This window comes from Magnolia sinica, chromosome 18 (genome assembly GCF_029962835.1).
Source record: "Magnolia sinica isolate HGM2019 chromosome 18, MsV1, whole genome shotgun sequence".
Lineage (NCBI taxonomy): Eukaryota > Viridiplantae > Streptophyta > Magnoliopsida > Magnoliales > Magnoliaceae > Magnolia > Magnolia sinica.
Window position 1 is genome coordinate 24,048,553 of NC_080590.1, and position 21,095 is coordinate 24,069,647.

The following is a 21,095-nucleotide window of genomic DNA, read 5'->3' on the forward strand; positions in this document are numbered from 1 at the left end:
GCCGACTTTGTAAATAGGATTGAAAATCTTAAGAAACAAATTCTTGATCATTATCTGACCTAAAGATACACAATTTCACACCAAATTTATTCTTTATTTCATTAAAAAATTTTAAAATACACCAAAGACTTCCGACCTATGGTTTATTAGATGTAACCAAGTCATCCTAGAGGAGTCTAAAACCTAATAAACTAGGGACTTGAGCTGGTGCTCATACAACATTATGGACTAATTTAAACGGAACATCACTTCTTGAATCAACTATGGTGTTTACTCAGCTTACATGCTTCGCAGATTAACTTTTACACCTTAGGAAAAGATGGAATGAGAGTTTGTAAATTCTTGGAGATGGATGTCTCCAATGATGAAGCCATTGAATTGCCGAATTTGTAGGAAGCACTGTCACACCGACTGGTTCTCTCTCCAAGTAGTATAGGTCATTCCTCTTATGACCTTCACCAATCGTCCTCCCCATCTTGATGACCTAAAACACACAATAAGAAGGAAAGAGGGGCATAACAATTCAAAGACTGTGTTAGTATACTTACATATAAAAGGCTAAATGGAAAATTGGGTGCATATAGAACTGATGACACAAAGATAGAGACATTAGGTTGAGCAATACCAACTCCAATGATATTAGATGATGCACCATTAGCTAAACAACCCAATGTATTTGATGAAACATAATTAAAGTAAAGAGACTACAGTTACCAAAGATATGGTCGGATGCCTCGGAGTCGATGATCTAAGAGGAAGCAGAAGATGACAAGAGACATGCTTTACCTGATTGAGCCAAAGTGGCTGTAGAGGTGGAGGGAATATTGTTGGATGTAGAGCCATTGGAAGATATAAAACACACATATTCATCTTGTGATAATGAAAGACTGATATGATCACCACTAGGATTAGATGAAGTAAGAGTAATGGGTCGATGCAAGACAATTAGCCACTTGCTTAAAAGCTCGAACTGATAGAGCATGGTGAATTAATCTCTTTATCTCATAACGCAGGCCCCAAATCCATGGGTTAGCTCCTCGGCCGAACCCTCCTCGTGGCCCCAAATCCATAGGTTCTGCCCCCCTCATGGGCCCCAAATCCATGGGTTCCACCTCACACAAGCCACCTACCTCACATGAGCCCCAAATCCATGGGTTCTATGGGCCGCCCACCCCGAGTGTGCCCCTACTTCCCATAGGCCACCCTACTCGAGCCCGGTGTGAAATTTCTCCCGCATTAATCACCCCTGGTGAGGAGTCTCAAACACGAGACCTCTCGCTCTAATACCAATTTGATGCTGGACAATTAACCACTTGTTCTAAAAGCTTGAACTGATAGAGTATGGTGAATTAATCCCTTTATCTCTTAGCCCAAGCACCAAATCCATGGGTTAGGTTCTCAGCCAAACCCTCCTCATGGGCCCCAAATCCATGGGTCTCGCCTCACATGAGCCACTCACCTCACACAGGCCTCAAATCCATGGGTTTCGCGGGCTGCCCATCCCAAGTATGCCCCTTCGTCCCACAAGCCATCTCACTTGAGCCCGATTTGAAAATGCTCCCGCATTAATATTTGATGCAGGACAATTAACCACTTGCTCTAAAAGCTCGAACCAATAGAGCATGGCGAATTAATCCTTTTATCTCATAGCCCAGGCCCCAAATCTATGGGTTAGGTCCTTGGCCGAACCCTCCTCGTAGGCCCCAAATCCATGGGTTCTGCCTCACACAAGCCACCCGCCTCATACGGCCCCCAAATCCATGGGTTATGCGCGCCACCCACCCCGAGTGTGCCCCTACATCCCACAGGCCACCCCACTCGAGCCTGGTGTGAAAATGCCCTCGCATTATCTACCATCAAAAGAAGCATCATCCACTATAAGGGCTTGATTGGTCTTTAGGTTTTTCCATGAGATCATAGCAAAAGTCTACAAGATGATTTGTCAGGCCACAATGATTACACTACAGTCTCTTCGACTACCACAACCCTCTACCACCATGGATAACACCACACCCGACACGTTCACCATGGCCTCCATGTGAACTAGAATGATCGAACGAAGTGGCCAATGTAATTTTATCATATTCATTAACACGAATATTCTAAAATCATTTGCTAGAGAGCCTCTGTAAAGCCTTGCATAAACCTCTACCGCTAAAAGGAAATGAACCTCCTCAAAAAATCCGATCCTTTGCTGATTATTACTCTTTTAGTAGTCCAGATAGAAGTTTCACTACTTTCATATCTTCCTATTGTTTCTTCATGAGGGTGACATATGAGGTAATATGATGTATATGGAATGGCCTTTCCACATTCCAAGGTACTCACCAAGGACTTATCCCTCTTTTGAAAAGAGAAGATCTCCTTGTATAATTGATACACCCGAGAAATATTTTGTTTTGAGGAGTACGTCTTCCTCACAGTATCCCAGACATCTTTTGTCATGTTTAAGAACACAATTAAAACTCACCTTAGATTCCATGCTATTTTACAACCAAGATCGAATTTGGGCATCCTTCTACATCCATTATCTGTATCTGGGATCGGATTCCTCCACTTAGGTTTTGCAAGTTACTAATCTTTTTTGCGGGCTAAGAGGAATACCTTCACAGACTTAGCCCATAGAAGATAATTCTTCCGATTCAATTTTATAGAAGTTATTGACGCATGGAAGGAGTTGTCCTTGCATTTTCCCATGAGATTTGGAACCAACATTACACTTTTGGGTTTCATTGCCATTCCATAATCAATTTTCTTAAACACCAATGGAAAACACTGATCTTAGAGGAAGATCCACACAAACTACACGTCTAAAATAACATAATACAGAGATTTCTGGTCTGTCACCCTAAACCATGTCAATACCATTCCCACATTGTACACAACTTTACCGGTGAGAATATTCTCCCCAAAAAACTGCATCCACAGAATACAACCAACGTAAACAAACAAATTTAGACATCATCTCATGAAAAATCAGCAAGCCTTTATTATCCGTTAAAATCTACGCTCCTTTTTGTGAGCGTTTCCTTCTACTTGAAGAACAATGCGGAATATAACATGTTTTCTGCACAAAAGAACAACAAAACATGTTTCCTTTAGGGCCTGTTTGTTTCATCGCCTACAATAGGAATTACATGTAAATGGGTAATGATTATTTACCTGGGAAAATACATGTAAGTTGAGGTTTTGATGTTGACAGTTTCACAAAAATCAAGGTAGGGAAGAAGGAAATATGTAAAATCAGTAGGGCCCACCATGATGTATGTGCCTGATCTAGACCATCCATCCATTTTATCATCTCATTTTAGGGCATGAGTCCAAAAATGTGGCAAATCTGAAGTAGATGTGGACCACACTACACACTACAAGGGGAATTGAACACCTGCCGTTGAAAACTTCTTAGGGGCCACAAAAGCTTTGGATCAAGCTGATATTTGTGTTTATGGTTCATCTATGTCTCTCTAACCTTATGAACATGTTGGATGACAGATACACATCATTGTGGGCCCTACACAAATTTCCGCTTTTAATGGTGGGCATTATCATCCCCCTATTTCCTGCGGTGTGGTTCACTTAGCTTACAATCTGCCTCATTTTTGGGCTCATGCCCTAAGATGAGTTGGTAAAACGGATGGATGACATAGATCAAACATATACATCACGGTGGGACCCACATATTTTACGAAGCTAATCAGTGGGATGCAATTTCGTTTTTCCAGGCATATTTACCTCGTGAATTTCATCTCTCTCCAAACAAAGATTAAAAGTAATCATTATCCATTTACCAGTAATTACTATGGTAAATGGTTAAACAAACAGGCCCTTAACGTCCGATTAGTCCCCTACGTTTTTGGAAGGTCCCCAAAACTAGATCTAGCAACTTGGGGTTGAATGGGGAGGATTATGAGGCCCAAACTACTTCTAGATGAGTTTTGATACCATGTAGATATGCATAGATTTGTATAGAGAATGAAAAAGAAAAGAGGAAGAGAGAAGAAATTGAGAGAAGGAAAGAGGAGATTAGGGTTTGCACGTCCCCACTTCTTTATACTTAAGTGATAAAAGGTAAAAATTGTGAAACTATCCCTAATACAAATATCTATACGTCTAACAAATCCCAAGACCAAAAAGGCTAAGAAACAAGTGGACTGTAGGCCCATAACCATATCCAAGTGGGCCGTAGGCCCTTACCCATAACCGTTAACAATTTTAAACAAATCTCTAAATTTATGATTGAGATCAACTTGAACGCCAAACAAGGTCAAAGCCTTTCATTAAATTGAATTAAGTTCAGCGAAAGTCTAGTAATTTGTGATGTATTTTAAAGGTACTGGCTTAGTTGGAGAATCTCAAGATAGGTGCACTTTTGAGACATTGGTACACAGTCTACAAACCTTGCTCAAATCCTCTTAAAAAGAAATTATTCAGAAGTTACCAAAATATTCAATAGATACACTGTTGGGGTCAGCTTATTAGTTTAAAACCTTGTGGCTAAAAAATAATTACAACGCAAAATAACAGGTAAGATATCTGCAGCCTACACAAATGGGGTCTCTGGACATAAAAAACAAACAGCGCTACTAAGATGCAAAGAGCTGATGGTGATGTATATATTAAAAACAAGGAAAAGGTCTTTCCGTGGATAGAGAAATCCCAATAGTCACACGAAAGGCCAGTTTCATTAATACTATTGGTCATGATGGAGGCCACTCTTTTGGTGTTTGCACCATGGATTTGGATCAATTGGAATTTTTTATTTTTGGAAATGACACATGGTTTACATTGTCATTGGTACTCTTGTAGAGTTTTCTCTTGTATTCTTATCACTCGTTACCCATACTTTTTTCTTTTTTTTTTCACACACAGCCCTCACCCACACCCACACACTCATTCTATGGTGGGATTTCACCACCTATGGGTACTCAAACCCTTGACCCGGTGTTGAAACTCTTGTGAGTCTACCACTAGGGCAAGAGTAAGGACCCTTGTTACCCATACTTAGTTCTTTGTAGTTCATCTTTACTAGAGTTTTGCATATTTATCCCTGCAAATTATTTGGAGGAAAGGGTGTAAACTTTCAATTTTAAAAGAAAGATAGATGTACCTAGCCCTTCAACCAAGGGCATTTTTCTATTTCAATGTATTCACACGAGTACCCTGCTCCCAATTTCTTGCTCTTTACGTGTAGCTCGCACAGATGACATCGTATTAGGGAGCCTGTGCAACAAACACTCTATGGGGCCCATAGTGATGTCTTTTTGACATCCACTTTGTACTTCCATTGCAATGGTTCATTTTAGGACACCGGCACAAAAAAGCGGTAGATCTAAAACTCCAGTGGGCCACAACATTAGAAAAAGTGGGGATAGGTCAGCCACTGCTGAAACCATTATGCACTGTACCCTTTGAAGCCACACTCTTTCCCTCTGTCTCTCCTTTTTTCCCTCCCTACTCTCTCTCGCATATCTCTGTCACTCTTCCTCCCCATGTGTGATATCCCCTAGTTATAATAAAGCTCAAATACAAAGAGATAAGTACAGCCAGTTACAAAAGATAATAATACAAAGAGATAAGAACACAGAGTTAGGGTGCTCTGTAGGAGCACCAATACAATGTACACCATGTGTCATTTCCAACATTTATAATTTAGGGTTCAACGCTACATTTTATCCTATTTAATGGTCAATCATTCCCCTTTTGTTTTTGTGCTACACAGAGCATATTGGTACAAAGACAGCAGTGCAGATCCGAAGTCATGCTCAGAAATTCTTCTCAAAGGTCTATTGGTACCATCTCAACATTCACTTATATGGAAGTTATATACATCTTATCTTTATATGGAAGCAATACATCTTATCTTTGGTAGTTGTTAATTAAAAATAGAATCTACGAAACGTAGTCTTGGTATCGATTCCCTAGTGAGGGTGGCTAACAGTGAAGTGTGAACTGACATTGGGTGTACTAACATGCTAACCAAAAAAAAAAAAAAAGGATCTACCAAACGTAGTTTATGTTGGAAACTGCAAACCTAGAACTGTTTTATTTTCTATGGAGATTCTCTGCCTTTTACTTGTCAAATCACCTAGGTGACAACGTTACCTAGGCATGTAGGTGCCTAGTTAATTTCCGATGAAAGAATGTCTTTTACTTTTTATTTATTTATTTATTTAAGAAAGGTAGTGATAGACTGATAGTTTCATTTTCTTGTTTTATTTCTTCAAGCCTACAAATGAATGTATAGTAGTTTACTGCATATAGTCAAGTGTTTAGTACATGCTACTGTTTATGATTTATTACATGAAGGATATAGAAAGGAACACAACATCGACACTAGAAAGTAATAGTATTATCAAGCAAAGAAATCTAGTAAGTTTAGGAAATTAGCAACCAATATGAAATGATTGATCTTGTAACCAAAATAGTAGTTTTTTTTTTTTTTTTTTTTCATTTTTGATAAAAATGCTAGATCAACAAGCAATATAAAACCAAAATACCACCACAATTCCGAAAAGTTAAAATGTAAGTAGTCTTATGAAATGAGGTTTATTTCAAAATCCTTCGTTCTGGGATAGAAGACTGGGTCCCATTACAATTTCACTGTAACTCCTTGGTTGTCACAGAACAATGCATAGGACCAATCTTGTTTATAGGTGACATAACCAAGTAATTTCTGCAGTGGCTGCAGTCATAGACCTGTACTCTGCTTCGACACTAGCCTGACATATGCCGTTTCATTCTCTCTCCAATAAACAAGCAGCTATCAATCATCACACAACCTAAAATTAGTCGCCTAGTGTCAGGATATACTCCACAGTCTGCATCTAAGTATGCATGACTAAACAAATTTTGCTTCACAGATGAAGCATTTCAGAATTTGCAGTCTCTTTTTACGTATCTAAGAATTCTCTTTGCAGCCTGCAGATGTTCCTCCTAAGGCTCATGGAGAAACTAACACTCCTATTCCTATTGCAGGTAATGTCAGGTCTCACGAATGTTAACTATGTTTTATCTTGCCCTGCGTCTAGATTAGACAGATTCCTAGATTAGGAAATCAGGGCTACCATTGAGACATAGAAAGCTTTGGTGTATCAATGACAGAAACAAAATTCATCATCAAGGTCATATGCTCAGGCTCTAACAAACCTAAAAAGTCCTAGTCCTAAAAATAATCTGAGAAAAATCATTCAGACCAGCTCTCTCTCTCTCTCTCTCTCTCTCTCTCTCTCTCTCTCTCTGTGTGTGTGTGTGTGTGTGCGCGCGCGCAATTGTTTTGATATTGATCAAACTTGCTAATATCATATACCCAGAAATTAATCAAACTCCAGACTTTCTATGGTATGGATATTGCTTCCATGATAGTAATATTGTCATATTGTCCACTGTGGCCTCAATATTTGATCCTATTATTATTTTATGAAATTATAAAACCAGCTTGACCTGATCTGCTGCTTGCTACAATCTCTGCCAAAATTTTATTTAGGTGAAATGAAGATTTCAAATTCACTTTCATCACCAACTTGCAAACAATTTGTTAAACATTAGAGGAATTGACATTCAGGAAAATCTTTAATTGAGAAATGAAACAGCAGCTGTAACATGTTCTTAAGGAATTTGGCAATCCTGTTATCTTGGTCTGTTGAATCTCTGAAAACTGTGAAGTTCAAATCTGCAATAGGAGATGACTTCCAAAGAAGCTTTTAAAATTCATTAATTCTAGAGGGTTCTTTGAAAATACTATATGGAAACTTCAATATTGTATTTAGAGCACCCACACAACCCAAGACCCTTGTACATTTCCTTCATGGCACCTCCACACAAAGTACAGATATTGATGCTACAAATCACTTGAATTTCAAGCTCTCACATGATGAACCTTATAGTATCATTCTGATAATAGAAAGTTAAAGATTCTGAATCATCTGCTACCTTCTAAAGAAAGCACCACTTCCTAAAGCCAAATCTATTAAAAGCCAATGCTGAAGAAGTTCAACAGGATCCTTAATTCCTTATCAACTTCTAGAAGGCTGATTTGGTTAAAGGTCTTGTACAGTACCTTCTCTTGATTAGGCATTATCGTTTCTGTTAATCAAGTTTGCCTGTATATGAACATTTGGGAATGACGTCTCATCTTGAAGCTATAGATAAATTTGTATGGCTCAGGAACTATTATACATGGATTAAATTGTCACGAGTTTTTCGAGACAGATTGGAATGCAGTACTTGATGTTGATTTGGGTGGTAACTCTACCGATTGCTGGACTATTTTGTGGAATTATACTCTGTTCTAAAGAATCCTTATCTTTTCATTTAAGAGGAACTTTCAGAGAACCACACTGTTAATTATTGAAGTAAAGTTTCTAGGCCTAAAGCTCGGGCATATTCTTTTAGATCTTTTCTGCAGTCCAAATTTTCAACTATATAATTTGGTGAATGATCATTTATCATAAAATCTGGTTTTCTGTTGGGGTGAGAAGCAAGGAGTTTCCTTTGAATTGGTGTTACCACAGCTCAGGTCTTCTTCTTTTCATTGGGACAGGCAATTGCTAAGAAAAGATAAGGTAACACCAACACCTTGTTTACATTGTTATAGGCAATTGCTAAGAAAAGATAAGGTTTCTGATGGTTGAGTCTTGGATGTTTGGGGTAGCAGACTGATGTTTCTCTGCCAATTTTCTTGGCTTTGGGTTGTTTTCTTCTTGTTGGTTTTTGGTGATGTAGATTTGTGGATCTATACGATAGGTGACGCCCGTTGTTTTTTTTTTTTTTGGAGCCCACTCAAATGGTTGTGCATATTGTTTACACATCAACAAAGTAACGGGTGGCGTGCTCCCGCCTTTCAAAAAATAAAATTAAAAAAATCTGGTTTACTATGCCAAACTAACACACTGGAAGTAAAAAACTTTAGTTTGAAGAAGGCTATTGCTGTTGACATCTTGACAATGTGATTTTGAGAATGTCTTCCATGTGCAGCTTTCGCATGTCTGCTCAAGGGGAAGATTTACATAGTTCTTATTTGCACTGTGATCTAGTATTTAGTACATTGCCACTGATCATGGGGCAAACCTCTTTCACATGTTAGAAATGTTGGAAACTTAAGGCTTCCATTACTGCAGTGAGTCAGACCAAACTCAAGAACAATAGCATGCCAATTAAAGAAGCTGAATTTGCAATACTTGATATTAGGTATCCTTGCATATGATTTTTCTGCATATTTTTGGTTCTCAAGGATTACATCCCTATGATTTAGCCATAGTGTTGCTGAAAGGTTCAATACCAGTTCTCTATGAACTGCATGAATGACCTTATTAGTGCTAAAATGAATGAATGGATGGACTATCCTGACATATCAATATATCTTAGAACCTTTTACAATTTCATATCTTTGGAAAGGAAAACCCCTGAAAATTGTGACAAAAAGGTTGACCATTCGAATATAAGATCTTTGATCTTAAGACCATTCCACGTGAATGTGGATGATCTATCCTTGAACAAAGAAAACAGTGATCCCATTTCAATGAGTTTTTATGAATCCATTCACTTGAAAACAAAGGGGAAGAAGGGAAATATGCTACCTTAATATTGTCAGTTATTGGTTGCAATACTCACCTATCCTCCATAGGAGCATGCGTCTCTCTCTCTCTCTCTGGTTTGGCCTAGTGGTAACATTTGTTACTGCTAGGTCAAAATAGCGCCCGGTTTTTTTTATTATTATAAATGATTTGAAGCATGGAACCTTGGGTACCGTGGATCTGATTATGCCTAGATGCAACATGTGCAAGAATTATGCTTAGGTCAAATGTGCATTTTCATAGAAATTACATAGCTTAAAAATGTTGGCCCTAAAGGGACTAGTTTCCCGTAGTTGAAAACAGATGTGGACACACATATGAGAAAAGAGATACATCTCTCCATTTCTCAAAATTGAGGACACCGATATGGTTAAGTTGTCCCATCAGTAGCTTGCCATTGACAATCGGTTTTTCAAATTTTACTTGAAACTAGTGTTTAGAATAGCTTGTAGTGCATTGCATAGCATTTGACCCCCAATAGCGTGTAGCGTAAGTGGTGTAGGATTGCCTAATCCAACCCTAAATGAATGTAGAATTTAAAAGGGGCAGATTTATGCAAGCATTAACAATAAAAATTCAGCATTATACATCATGAAATGAGAAGGAACTACGGATAATTCAGCAATGATCCTGGCCATTCATCACAAACACGTTGTATTGAACCTTAAAATCTAAATTTTGTCAGATCCAATGAAAGATCGCACTTTTGTCTCGCAATGGGTCTGTCCGACGATCCAAGTGGATTTTATAATCCGGGAAATAGGATTTTTCTTAATTGAGGAATTTGAAAAATTCAGAAAAATGGATGGTTCTTTGATTATAGTTCAAATCTAGGGCCTTGGGTGATGGGATTTGAAGAAGATCAAAATATGTATATGTGGGGATCAAGATCTTCCAAGATCTAGTGATTTGGATTAGAAAGAAAAGGAATCGACTTCTAGATCTAGAGAAATTTAGAAGAAAATGAAGAAAAGAGGTTTAAAAAAGAGAACACCTTGAGAAAAGAAAGGAGATTGAAAATGTGAAATCACTTCCCTGGGCGTGAGGGCAAAACACCCTTATAAATTTGTAATTACATTAAATGACTAAAATACCCCTACTAAAAAATTTAAAAAAAGAAAAGAAATTCGCATAAAAAATTGTGCATGCAGTGTCAAAACTTAAATAAATAAAATGTGCATAAAATAAACTCAAACCCAAGATGCCCGATGGTAGTGCAATGAAGGTAGCCGTGACGATCCAACGGTCCAATTACACTATCCTCGCAATCAAACGGTTCAAATATCTCCTCCAAGCAACTTAAACATGTCACGAACACATGTATAAGGTCTTCAACCTCTAGAGGCCTGACCCGTACCTGTTATCTAACCACATTGACATGGGTAACGCATGATATACTTTGAATAGTTTGATGTCCGCATCAACTCCCTTCAGCTGAGAAGAGTTTGACTCCGGCGAGATAAAGTTCTTGTGCCTTTTTAACGAATTTGGATCTAGCCTCTGCGACTCCGCTTCCGTCAACCATGTATAGTCGGATGATGGTCTGTTCTTCCACTTCACCAAGTACTTCTAAAATCCACCGTCTCGAGTGGAAATAATTTGCTCATCTACAATTCTATCAATTTCTTCTCTTTTCTCAAGTATAGTGGCCATTGGTGGTATAAGTTGGGAAGAAAATTCAGAAATTGGTCAATGGTTTAGAACAAAATTAGGGTCTATGGGATGGCTTGAACAAGACATTAGATCCTCCACATTGAATGTTGAACTAATCCCCATGCGAGGTGGAAGATCTATCACACGCATTAGATCCAATCTTTAAAAGAATCTTAAATGGTCCAGCACTGCATGCTTGTAACTTCTTAACGGTACCTTGTGGGAACCGTTCTGACCTCATCCTAACCATTACATAGTCACCCTCATTAAACTCTTGAATTATACGATGTAAGTTAGTTGAAATTTTGTATTGTTCATTACTAGCATTTATCCGCCTCGTAATCTCCGATTGCAACCCATGAATGTGAGGAGAAAATGCATGGACTGACTTTGAGGGCCTCTGGGTGAGTCGGTGACTGACATAGGTAACAAATCTATTGGCAGTCTAGCTTTGTAACCACTAACAATCTTGAATGAACTCATTAACTGAACTGTTATATGCAAACTCGGCGACAGACAAGGCTAAGTCCCAAGTTTTTATGTGTTCACCCACTAAACATCGTAGTAGATTTTCGAGACTTCGATTCACAACCTTAGTTTGGCCATCAGTTTCAGGATGGTAGGTAGACGAGAAGTGGAGTCTCGTGCCCATCATGTGCCATACTGTCTTTCAAAAATAACTAGTAAACCGAACATCCCCGTTAGACACTATGGTCTTAGGAAAACCATGTAATCGAACCACCCCCTCAAAGAAAATCTTGGATATCTTCGATGCATCTGAGATTTTTGAACACGGGAGAAAGGGGGTCGTTTTGGAAAAACGGTCCACGACTACAAAAATGGAATCGTGATGGTTGGATGGGTTGTATGCATGCCATACACACACCACAACAGGCCCCATAGATAACAATGTTGGAAAAAATCAAATCCACAAGAACCGACTTCTTAAAAGTGGGGGGAAAAAAAAGAAGAAGAAAAAAACCACAAGTCTTCATCAAAATGAAAAAGAACTCGTTAAGAGAGATTAAGCGGCAAGAACATACCTTGATTAGAGATTCAATCAAACGAAAAACTGATTGAAACTCGATTTTTCCTTCGTTTGGGATTCAATGCTATTGAAAATACAATAGTTTGATCTTCTTGTAGGGTCGATTCAGCGGAATAAATCCCGTCTTCAATGGCTCTTTGGATCAAGAGAATCGGAAACCTCTTTTTGGGGCAAGACGGAAGCTGCGTCGACAACAGAAGACTTAGGGCTTTCGAAAGAATCCCTCTTCAAAACCCTTTTTAAGTTAAGAGATTTTTTATTTTTAATTTTTTATTTTTTTGAAAAAATATGAGTTCTGTATCATTTACAACAAGGCATAAGCTCTAAATTATACATGACGAGGCCCATTTCTAAGTGGTTATGATTTTCTAAAATAATTATGTAAATATATATTAATCATCTACACATTGCCACGTGTGCGAAGGATGGTTTTAGATAGCTCTACAGATTGCCACATGTGCGAAGGATGGTTTTGGATAGCTCTACAGATTTCCATGTGTGAGAGGGATGGGCAACCACTACTTTAAAATAAACTGATTAAACTCACAGTGAAACAAACTGTCTTAAAAAAAGAAGAAGAAAGAAACGTATGTTGTAGTATACACAATGTACGCTACACTCCACACCTCTATAGCGTAAGCAAATACGCTATTTACAAGCGCTTCCTAGCGTTTTTGCTACGCTACGCTACAACGCTATTCAAAACACTACTTGAAACAGTTGATCCTTACCATTGATAATCAGTTTTACAAATTTTACTTGAAGCAGTTGATCCATTTCTATTTCTTTTGTGCTTAGTTAAGCAAGATAGTATTTTTGGTCTTTCTTGTGTTCTCAATTCAATGAAATGATTAATCTTACAGGTTTTCACTATTAGACCTTTTACAATTTGACAATGTTATAAGATGATTGTTGGGACTTAAAATAACAAATTTAAACAATAAGGTTACATCAAAATTGTAGATTGAAATAGAGAATGAAAGAGGAAGAAGAATGGCGAGAGGAGGAATTAGGGTTAGACATCCTGCCTCCTCTCCACACACACACACACACACACACAAATATTCAGTACATGATTGTAGACTGCTCATTAGTAGGAGAAACAGCCAATCCGCATCGAAATATCCTATAACTTGAAGATGATGACGTCATTTATACATGATTATGTGGCTTGGAGCCCCTTTGAGATATGATAGAATTCAAACAACTACATCCAAATGTGGGACCATTGGAGAACTCATGAACTAACCATACTCGCAACAAATGATATATTTGGTTTGATTTCTAAGTGTCTATTGATGTCTTTTTCAACAATCCCTAAAGTTTTATTGAAAAATTCAACCAATTTCTCAATGTTCCCATGTTTCCCAACAACAGCAATACATTACGCAATACAACCGATATATCCCATGCGATAACCGATATTTATCCATATCTCAAGGGTGCAATACATTACGCGATAATGATATTTAAAACATTGGTTGTGGGTATCTCTATCTTATTCTCTATGTTGATGATATTATTGTCAAGGGTATCAGGGATGATATAAATGGGATCTAGCCACTGAAATTGCTTCTTGGTAAGTAATTCAACATTAGTTTGGAAACCATGGATTCTATGTGAAAAAGGAAAAGGGTTTTCCTTTAATATGTTGTTTGACAGTAAATAAAAGGGTGGCTTCTGCCCAGCCATCATTACCCTTTTTCATAATTTGGATTATTGGCACAAGAAACTAGGTGACTATTGTGAGAGGAATATGAGATTTCCACTTGCTACCAAACAAGAACTCGAAGTTGGAATCCATGTTTTAATAGTTCTCATGGAAATCGTCATTAGATAATAATTGTTTTCTTTTATTTATTTATTTATTTTTTTACTTTTTCCTTGGATTCCATGTATCTAAACATGCTCTAAGGATCTTGGGCATCTTCAATATTTATTGGGCATAGAAGTAACTCAATCACAGAGAGGCATTGTTATCACCCTAAGGAACGTATACTATTGATTTCCTCTAGGACACTGATCATCTTGGTTCTCTACCTGTAGACACTCCAATTGAGCAGAATAATCACCTACAGCTTGTTAGTGTTGAGCTTCCCCCTAATGCATGATTGTATCAATATCTAGTTGGTGAGCTCATCTATTTGACAATCATCCGTCCCGATATCGCTTATGCGGTCAGCATAGTGAGTCAATTGCATGGCCCTCAAACCTATCACTTAGATGTAATCTATTGTGTCTTAAAGTTTCTAAAAGGCTCTCCCACTCAAGGCATTCTCTATTCTAAGCATACTCATCTTCATGTTGAGGCATATGTAGACGCAGATTAGGTTGGTTTGCTCTCTAATCTCCAGTATTTTTCTGGTTACTGCATTTTGGTCGATGGGAATTTGGTTACATGGAAAAGCAAGAAGCAATTTGTTGTGGTCCATTCCAACACTGAAGCAGTGTCGAGTCATGGCTCATGGGGAATGTGAACTTATTTGGTTGAAGACCTTGTTAACTGAGTTGGATCTTCCAATATCTTCTCTGATGACTTTTCACTCTGAGAATCTTGCCGCTATTCACATCTCCTCCAATCCCATCCATCACAAGCGTGCCAACCACATCGAGATTGATTACCACTTTCTTTGTGAAAAGGCGGCATCTAAGGAAGTTAATATGTCATGCCAGAAATCTGAAGATTAGTTTGCTGATTTCTTAACCAAAGGGATTGGTTGACATCATCTGAACAACATGTGTTACAAGCTGGGCATGATTGACATTCATACTCCAATTTGAGTAGGAATGTGTGTGTACACATATGTTTACATCCGTGTCTTTATGTGGTCCTGCGGTGTATTGCCTCTTTATGTGGTAGTATTGATAATAAAAGAGTATCAGTCTAATGAGACTAACATAGATGCCCTAATCTCTACTCTTCTCTTCTCCCTCTCTTCTCTTCTTCTCTCTCCTTCATCTCTTCCCTCTTCCTTCTCTTTGCACTCTCTTATTTTATTTCTACTGACACCAACTGCCAGCTACAACTCATAAAATCTGCAAGATAAGTAAAAAAATCAATAAATATGTGCTTGAATACATAAACAATTATATATACTATTTCAAAGAAAAAAAAATATTCATATAACAAATTTATAATGAAAAAAAAAAAATTGTAGGAGTTTTGTGCTCTCATTGCCAGTTCCCAGCACAGATAAAGGATGAGAGTTTTGTAAGGTTGGCAGCTGGTGTCAAACTTTGTCTGTAACTTGAATCCAACGGAACAGGATTCATGTAGCCAACCGCAATTAGCTGGGGCTCAATGTTTGATGGTCTGTGACCCCGAAACTTTCCTCAATAGGACAATCTTAGCCTTTTGGATATATAGCCTAAAAGTGGATGGTTGAAAAGCAAAATACAGCAATGGTCCACATTCAGCTAAAGAAAAAGAATCCCAAGATCTTGGCTAGGATCTTCCAATGAGGGAGTGTTTTGGGACATGGTCCATCCACAATGGGACACAACAGGCAATGGTCTGGATTGCTGGACCATGGCCACACTTGTTGAAACTATAAACCTTTAGCGTCCTCTGCAAAGCCTCAGGCCTGTGCACATGCATGTTGAGCATCAAAACAATGAAACATGCTCATCATGGTTCCATTAACTATTGGTTTCAACCAGTTGCATTCAGTAAACCCAATAAATGAGTGTTTTTTTCCCCTCTGCAATTCTTGTCAATGAAAGAAAAGTGTTTGTTATCTTTAATGGTTTTAACTATCTAGAAGCACAAATTGCATATCCTTGATAGTTCTGCTGCTAACAGATGATTTATAAACTTTTCAGTTGGAGAAAGAAGCCCTTATAAAAGGTGTGCCTCTAGGACAAGCTCATGACATAGAAATCCCACCTCCACGCCCTAAAAGGAAACCATGCAATCCATATCCTCGAAAGACTGGCGTAAGCACTCCCATCTCTTCTTCAGTGGGCGGGAAGGATAGGAGACCAGAAACATCAGTATCTTCTCTATACCCCAGTAAACAAGTACTAGACCTGGAGAATGATCCACCTCCTGAGGTAGGCATCCCCTTTCAATCTTTTTGCTCATATCTAAAGAAAAGGATATTCTTGCGAAGACTGAGAATCCTCTTTGCACTACGTCTGTGAGATCGAGGTCCATCACATGTGCCCCCTGTGATCATACCTGGGATCTAATATCCAGGTTAGTCCTCTCATCAGGTGGCCCACTCTTGTAGCTGGGATGCAAACTTTGTTCAATTCAATTCCATTGTATCATACGTGTTACCTGGATGATCAGTCCAGCCTGATTATTGGTTCATTGCATTACAAGTGGCCTGCATCTCGGACATGTGTGACACTCGCACGTGTGCCACAACAAGGATTTTCAATCCTCTTCAGAAGAATATCTTTCCAGGGGTCATTCTTATTGATTGCCTTCAAATTATCCTTCCTTCTAAAATGTTTTGATCAGGAGCCTCCTGAAAATGGTACTTCCGGAAGAACGAAAGAGATTTCAAAAGAGGGCAACGGTTCGGAAGTCATCAACCTTTTTGAAGAGGCTCCCTGTGCTTCCATCTCCTCACCAAGCAAAACCTCTGTATCAAGACCAGCAGCACTCAAAAACAGATCTACCTTGCGAGAATTCGTGCCCCCAACAAAAGAGACAAAAGGACAGGCTATGACAGATGAATCATCTCTAACTGTAGAGTCCAATGGGAATAAAAAACTAGAGATAACTGATGCTGGCCATAAAGATCTGAATATAGGCAGACTAGAAGGTCTGAACTTGGAGAATAGTTCCCCTACTTCGCATGCAAAATCAGTCCCAGTAGAGGGAATAACTGACGTGATTGTGCAGCCAGAAAAATTAGGCCTACCATCAACAAATGAAATGCAAACTACTCAGAGCTACCCCAGGCATGTTCCCGTGCATGTTGTGGACAGAAGTATCTCAAAATGCATGCCAATTCCGTCCTCCAATAACCCAGTATCCATCACTCACCAGTCAGGCACTCATAGACATCCAAACTCGTTTGCAAACCCAACTGCCTCTGCAACTACTGATGAACCTGCTAACACAGCAAGGTCTTCCATTCACCACTCTTTCCCAACTTTCCATCCTCCCTTCAATCCATTCTGCAACAACCAAGATGCTTACAGATCTTTCCTGAACGTCTCATCTGGTTTCTCCAGTCTTATTGTGTCTACTCTGCTACAGAACCCAGCAGCCCACGCAGCAGCGAGCCTGGCAGCCTCATTCTGGCCGCCCTGCGTGGATGATTCATTGGCAGACCACCTTGTTGGTGGATTTCCAGTGGGACCCATGAGCCCATCTCCTCCAAGCTTGGCAGCGATAGCTGCCACTACGGTTGCGGCAGCATCTGCATGGTGGGCATCTCATGGGCTGCTGCCCTTTTGCCCTCCACTTCACACGGGCTTTGCCTTTGCTCCTGCACCCACGACCACAGTTACAACAATGCAGACTAACCAAGCTCCTGAAGACAATAAAGAAAGGGTCGACAATTGTAAAAACCCCATGTGGGAAGATCAACAACTCCTAGATACTGAATTTTCGGTGGCTGTGAAAACACCTTGTCCAGATTCAAAATCTTTGTCATTGTCTTCATCCGACTCTGAGAGTGGAGCTGCAAAGGCAAATGGTAATGAACAGAAAGATGTGGGTCATGAGCAGAAGCTGGAATCAAGCAATGGATTCCACGATTCCGACCAGGGGAATACCAGAAAACAGCTGGATCGCTCCTCATGCAGTTCCAACACACCATCTAGTAGTGAAGTAGAAACAGACATGTTAGACAAGAAAACAGAAGGCAAGGAAGAGTCGAAAGAAGCTGAACTGGACCATCTCACTGATGAGCATATCCATCGACGTAGTAGAAATATTTGGAATGTCAACGATTCTTGGAAGGAGGTCTCCGAAGAGGTGGTGATTGGATGAATTATTCTAAGAGAAATGCGAAGGCTCTTCTTGGAGAGTAGGATTCTCAGTCCTCTCTCCACACCTGCCACTGTGTCATGCTTGCATACGATATCCAGGCCATTAGTTAGGTGGGCCCACTGTGTAAGTTCATTGCCCGGAAATGAAGCTGATCTCATGATGTGGGCCTCATCTGTATGAAAAAAAAAAAAGAAAAAAAAAAACCTCTAGAAAGAAAATGATCGAACAGTCCACATTCAACACAAGTATGGGGCACCTAATGACCAGATCAGCTTGATTTTCAGTCCATGGAATACAATCTGGCTCATCTGATTGGTGGCCCAGATCTCTAGTCAAGTAATACATTGGCACATGTGAGAGAGTAACAGCCTTGGCAGCGCTCATATTCCTAATGTTCTGCTGATTGTGTTACTGAACATGAATTAATGTTTATGCCATGTTGAACGGCCCAAGATCTCTCAATCACGTACCATATTGGCACATGTGAGAGAGTTGCCTTACTAGCATTCATGTTTTAAATGTTATGCTGAATGTGCAACCGCCGAACATTAATCAATGCGTATGTTATGTGACTTTGTCAGGGACGTCTTGCCTTTCAAGCACTGTTTTCCCGAGAAGTATTGCCACAGAGCTTTTCTCCACCACATGATTTGAAGAACAAGGCACACCCAATGGACGATATCAAAGCAGGAATGCAGCAGCGGCAGCTGTGCAAGAAAGACAATGCAGATGTGTTGGAATTGGACTTCAGTGGCAAGACCTTGGAAACCCATACTGATCAAACGCATGGCAATGAGAAGGATGAGTCATTCAGAAGTAACAATGGCAGCAGCAGCAGCAACAACATTTCAGATAAGGTGCTGTCATTGAACACATTTGCTGGACATGGCAAACAAAAAGCTCGTCGAACAGGATTCAAGCCATATAAGAGGTGTTCGGTCGAGGCCAAGGAGAGTAGGGTGATGAGCAGCGGCCAAGGTGAAGAGAAAGGTGCCAAGAGAATACGTGTAGAGAGTGAAGCTTTGATGTGATTATATGTGCATGAAGGTATGCAGAGGGACCTTTAGTTATGGAATGTAATCTTTCTTCTTCTTTGAGGCCCAAAGGCCATGGGACTTATTCATGTACTATTGTGTACTATATGTTTACAATTCGCTTCATTGTGGCAATAATTTAAGGGTTTAAGTATGCATGGACTCTAAGAAGTAGTCATTACCATTATTCTGGCTGTCCCAGTTATTTGGCTGTATTAAGAGGAAATATAGCATCAGCATCATTGCTTGGACTCAACTCAGTGATCTAAACTGTTCATCTGGAGGCTTTATCTGGATGGCTAATGCTGTAAGACTTACCAGAGTCCAAACCATCTGGCTTCCTGGGTGCGCATGTTTTATTTTTCCTTCTGGTCGCAGGCTAGAAAGAACAAAAATAGACTGCCGTGGTTCAAAGCAACCATCCGAGGCTACCTCCAGTTTTCTGAACATTGAATCCAACCATTGACTCTCACTGTGAAGGGTGAACCAGTGTTTTTAATAGCAGTAGCGTGTTGCGTAGCGTTCAGCCCTCTGTAGTGTGTAGTCTGTACCATAAGCTATGCGATACATCTATTTTTTTAATTTAAAAATATGATAAGTAGTAAGGGGGGAAAAAAAGCAAATTTTTTTTTTAAAAAAAATGCCTAAAAGATCGTTCATTTTTTCAATTTTAAGCATGTTCAAGCAAATTATTATTTATTATTTATCAAAAGCCAAACTATGTCTATAAGGTCATAAACCAAATTAAATAATTATTACGTCAACAACTTTCTAAGCAAACCACTTTAATTAAAAATCATAACTCACAACTCACGAGTATGAAAAGAAATAAAAATCCCACAGGTTTAAGAATATGAGGTACAATATACATGTCATCTATACAAAGAGGAGTTTTCAAAAATCCTTTTTCTTTTTAGTTTAGTTTTAAATATTTTTTAGCGTGTGAGTTTCACACCAGCTTTAGTTAAGGATCACCACCATTTTAAGGAAAGTAAGCAAAGAAATGTTTTGTTTTAATTTTACATTTCAAGTCTTTTATAATATGAGTTTTATATAATTTTTGACAAACAAAACTTCAATCAATATATATATATAGCGTACACTACGAATGCTACATGCTATTTAATTGTAGCATACGCTACAGGGATTTATGCTATCTAGCTACGCTACATAGCACTGCGGCTATGTTACGAGAGCTATTTGAAACACTGCACAAGTACTCTTCAAGTAGTTTTAAAACTTGAATGACTTAATGAGTAACTTGTAGAGCTTTTTAAAGTCTTGAACACCAAAAACGTTAAGATTTAATAAAACTATAGATATTGCGTATCTTGGCTAGCGGAATCATGTTCTATAGAGTTTTCCCAAGTTTTGTAAAGTTGATCAAGCCAACTGAGTCTTGACTGAAATCTGAGTCAAATGAATTTACTGAACCCCGTTGAGCGAAGGTGTTTTTTTTTTTTTTTTTTCAAATGGAATTTGTTGATTGAAACACCGGAGAAAAAGGCAAGGAAAAGAAGTCTCTTTCTGTATGCCTGCGGTTTCATTCAAATAAGAGTGTAGAAGAAAAGAAAAGAAAAGAAAAAAAAAAGAAAAAGATATAATGCAATCAACAAAGAGGTCTGGTTTTAGGGTTTGCATGGTATATGAGAATTGAAGTTCTCCTGAATTTTGAATAGAATAACAAACAAATAAATGAGAATGAAGTGGTGCTTGATAAAGTGCAACATCCCCCTTCTCTACAAATCCAATCTCATGGCACCACCCCTGCCCTTGTTGTATCTCGTATCAACAGCAAAGGCTGATGATTTCTGCAGCCATATAGCATGTTGCAG

At 38.9% G+C, this 21,095-nt stretch overlaps 1 protein-coding gene across 3 annotated transcripts in view; it reads left to right on the plus strand.

The window, feature by feature from the left end:
• LOC131233627 (protein LATE ELONGATED HYPOCOTYL) overlaps nt 1–19,447 on the plus strand; it is a 46,049-nt gene extending 26,602 nt beyond the window's left edge. For all 3 annotated transcript variants that reach the window (XM_058230409.1, XM_058230408.1, XM_058230410.1), the window contains exons 4-7: nt 5,720–5,781; nt 16,096–16,326; nt 16,742–18,211; nt 18,808–19,447. In XM_058230409.1, the coding sequence (XP_058086392.1) occupies nt 5,720–5,781; nt 16,096–16,326; nt 16,742–18,211; nt 18,808–19,257 (2,213 nt within the window). In that variant the 3' untranslated portion in view covers nt 19,258–19,447. The remainder of the gene's footprint in view (nt 1–5,719; nt 5,782–16,095; nt 16,327–16,741; nt 18,212–18,807) is intronic.
• Nucleotides 19,448–21,095: the final 1,648 nt, after the last annotated feature.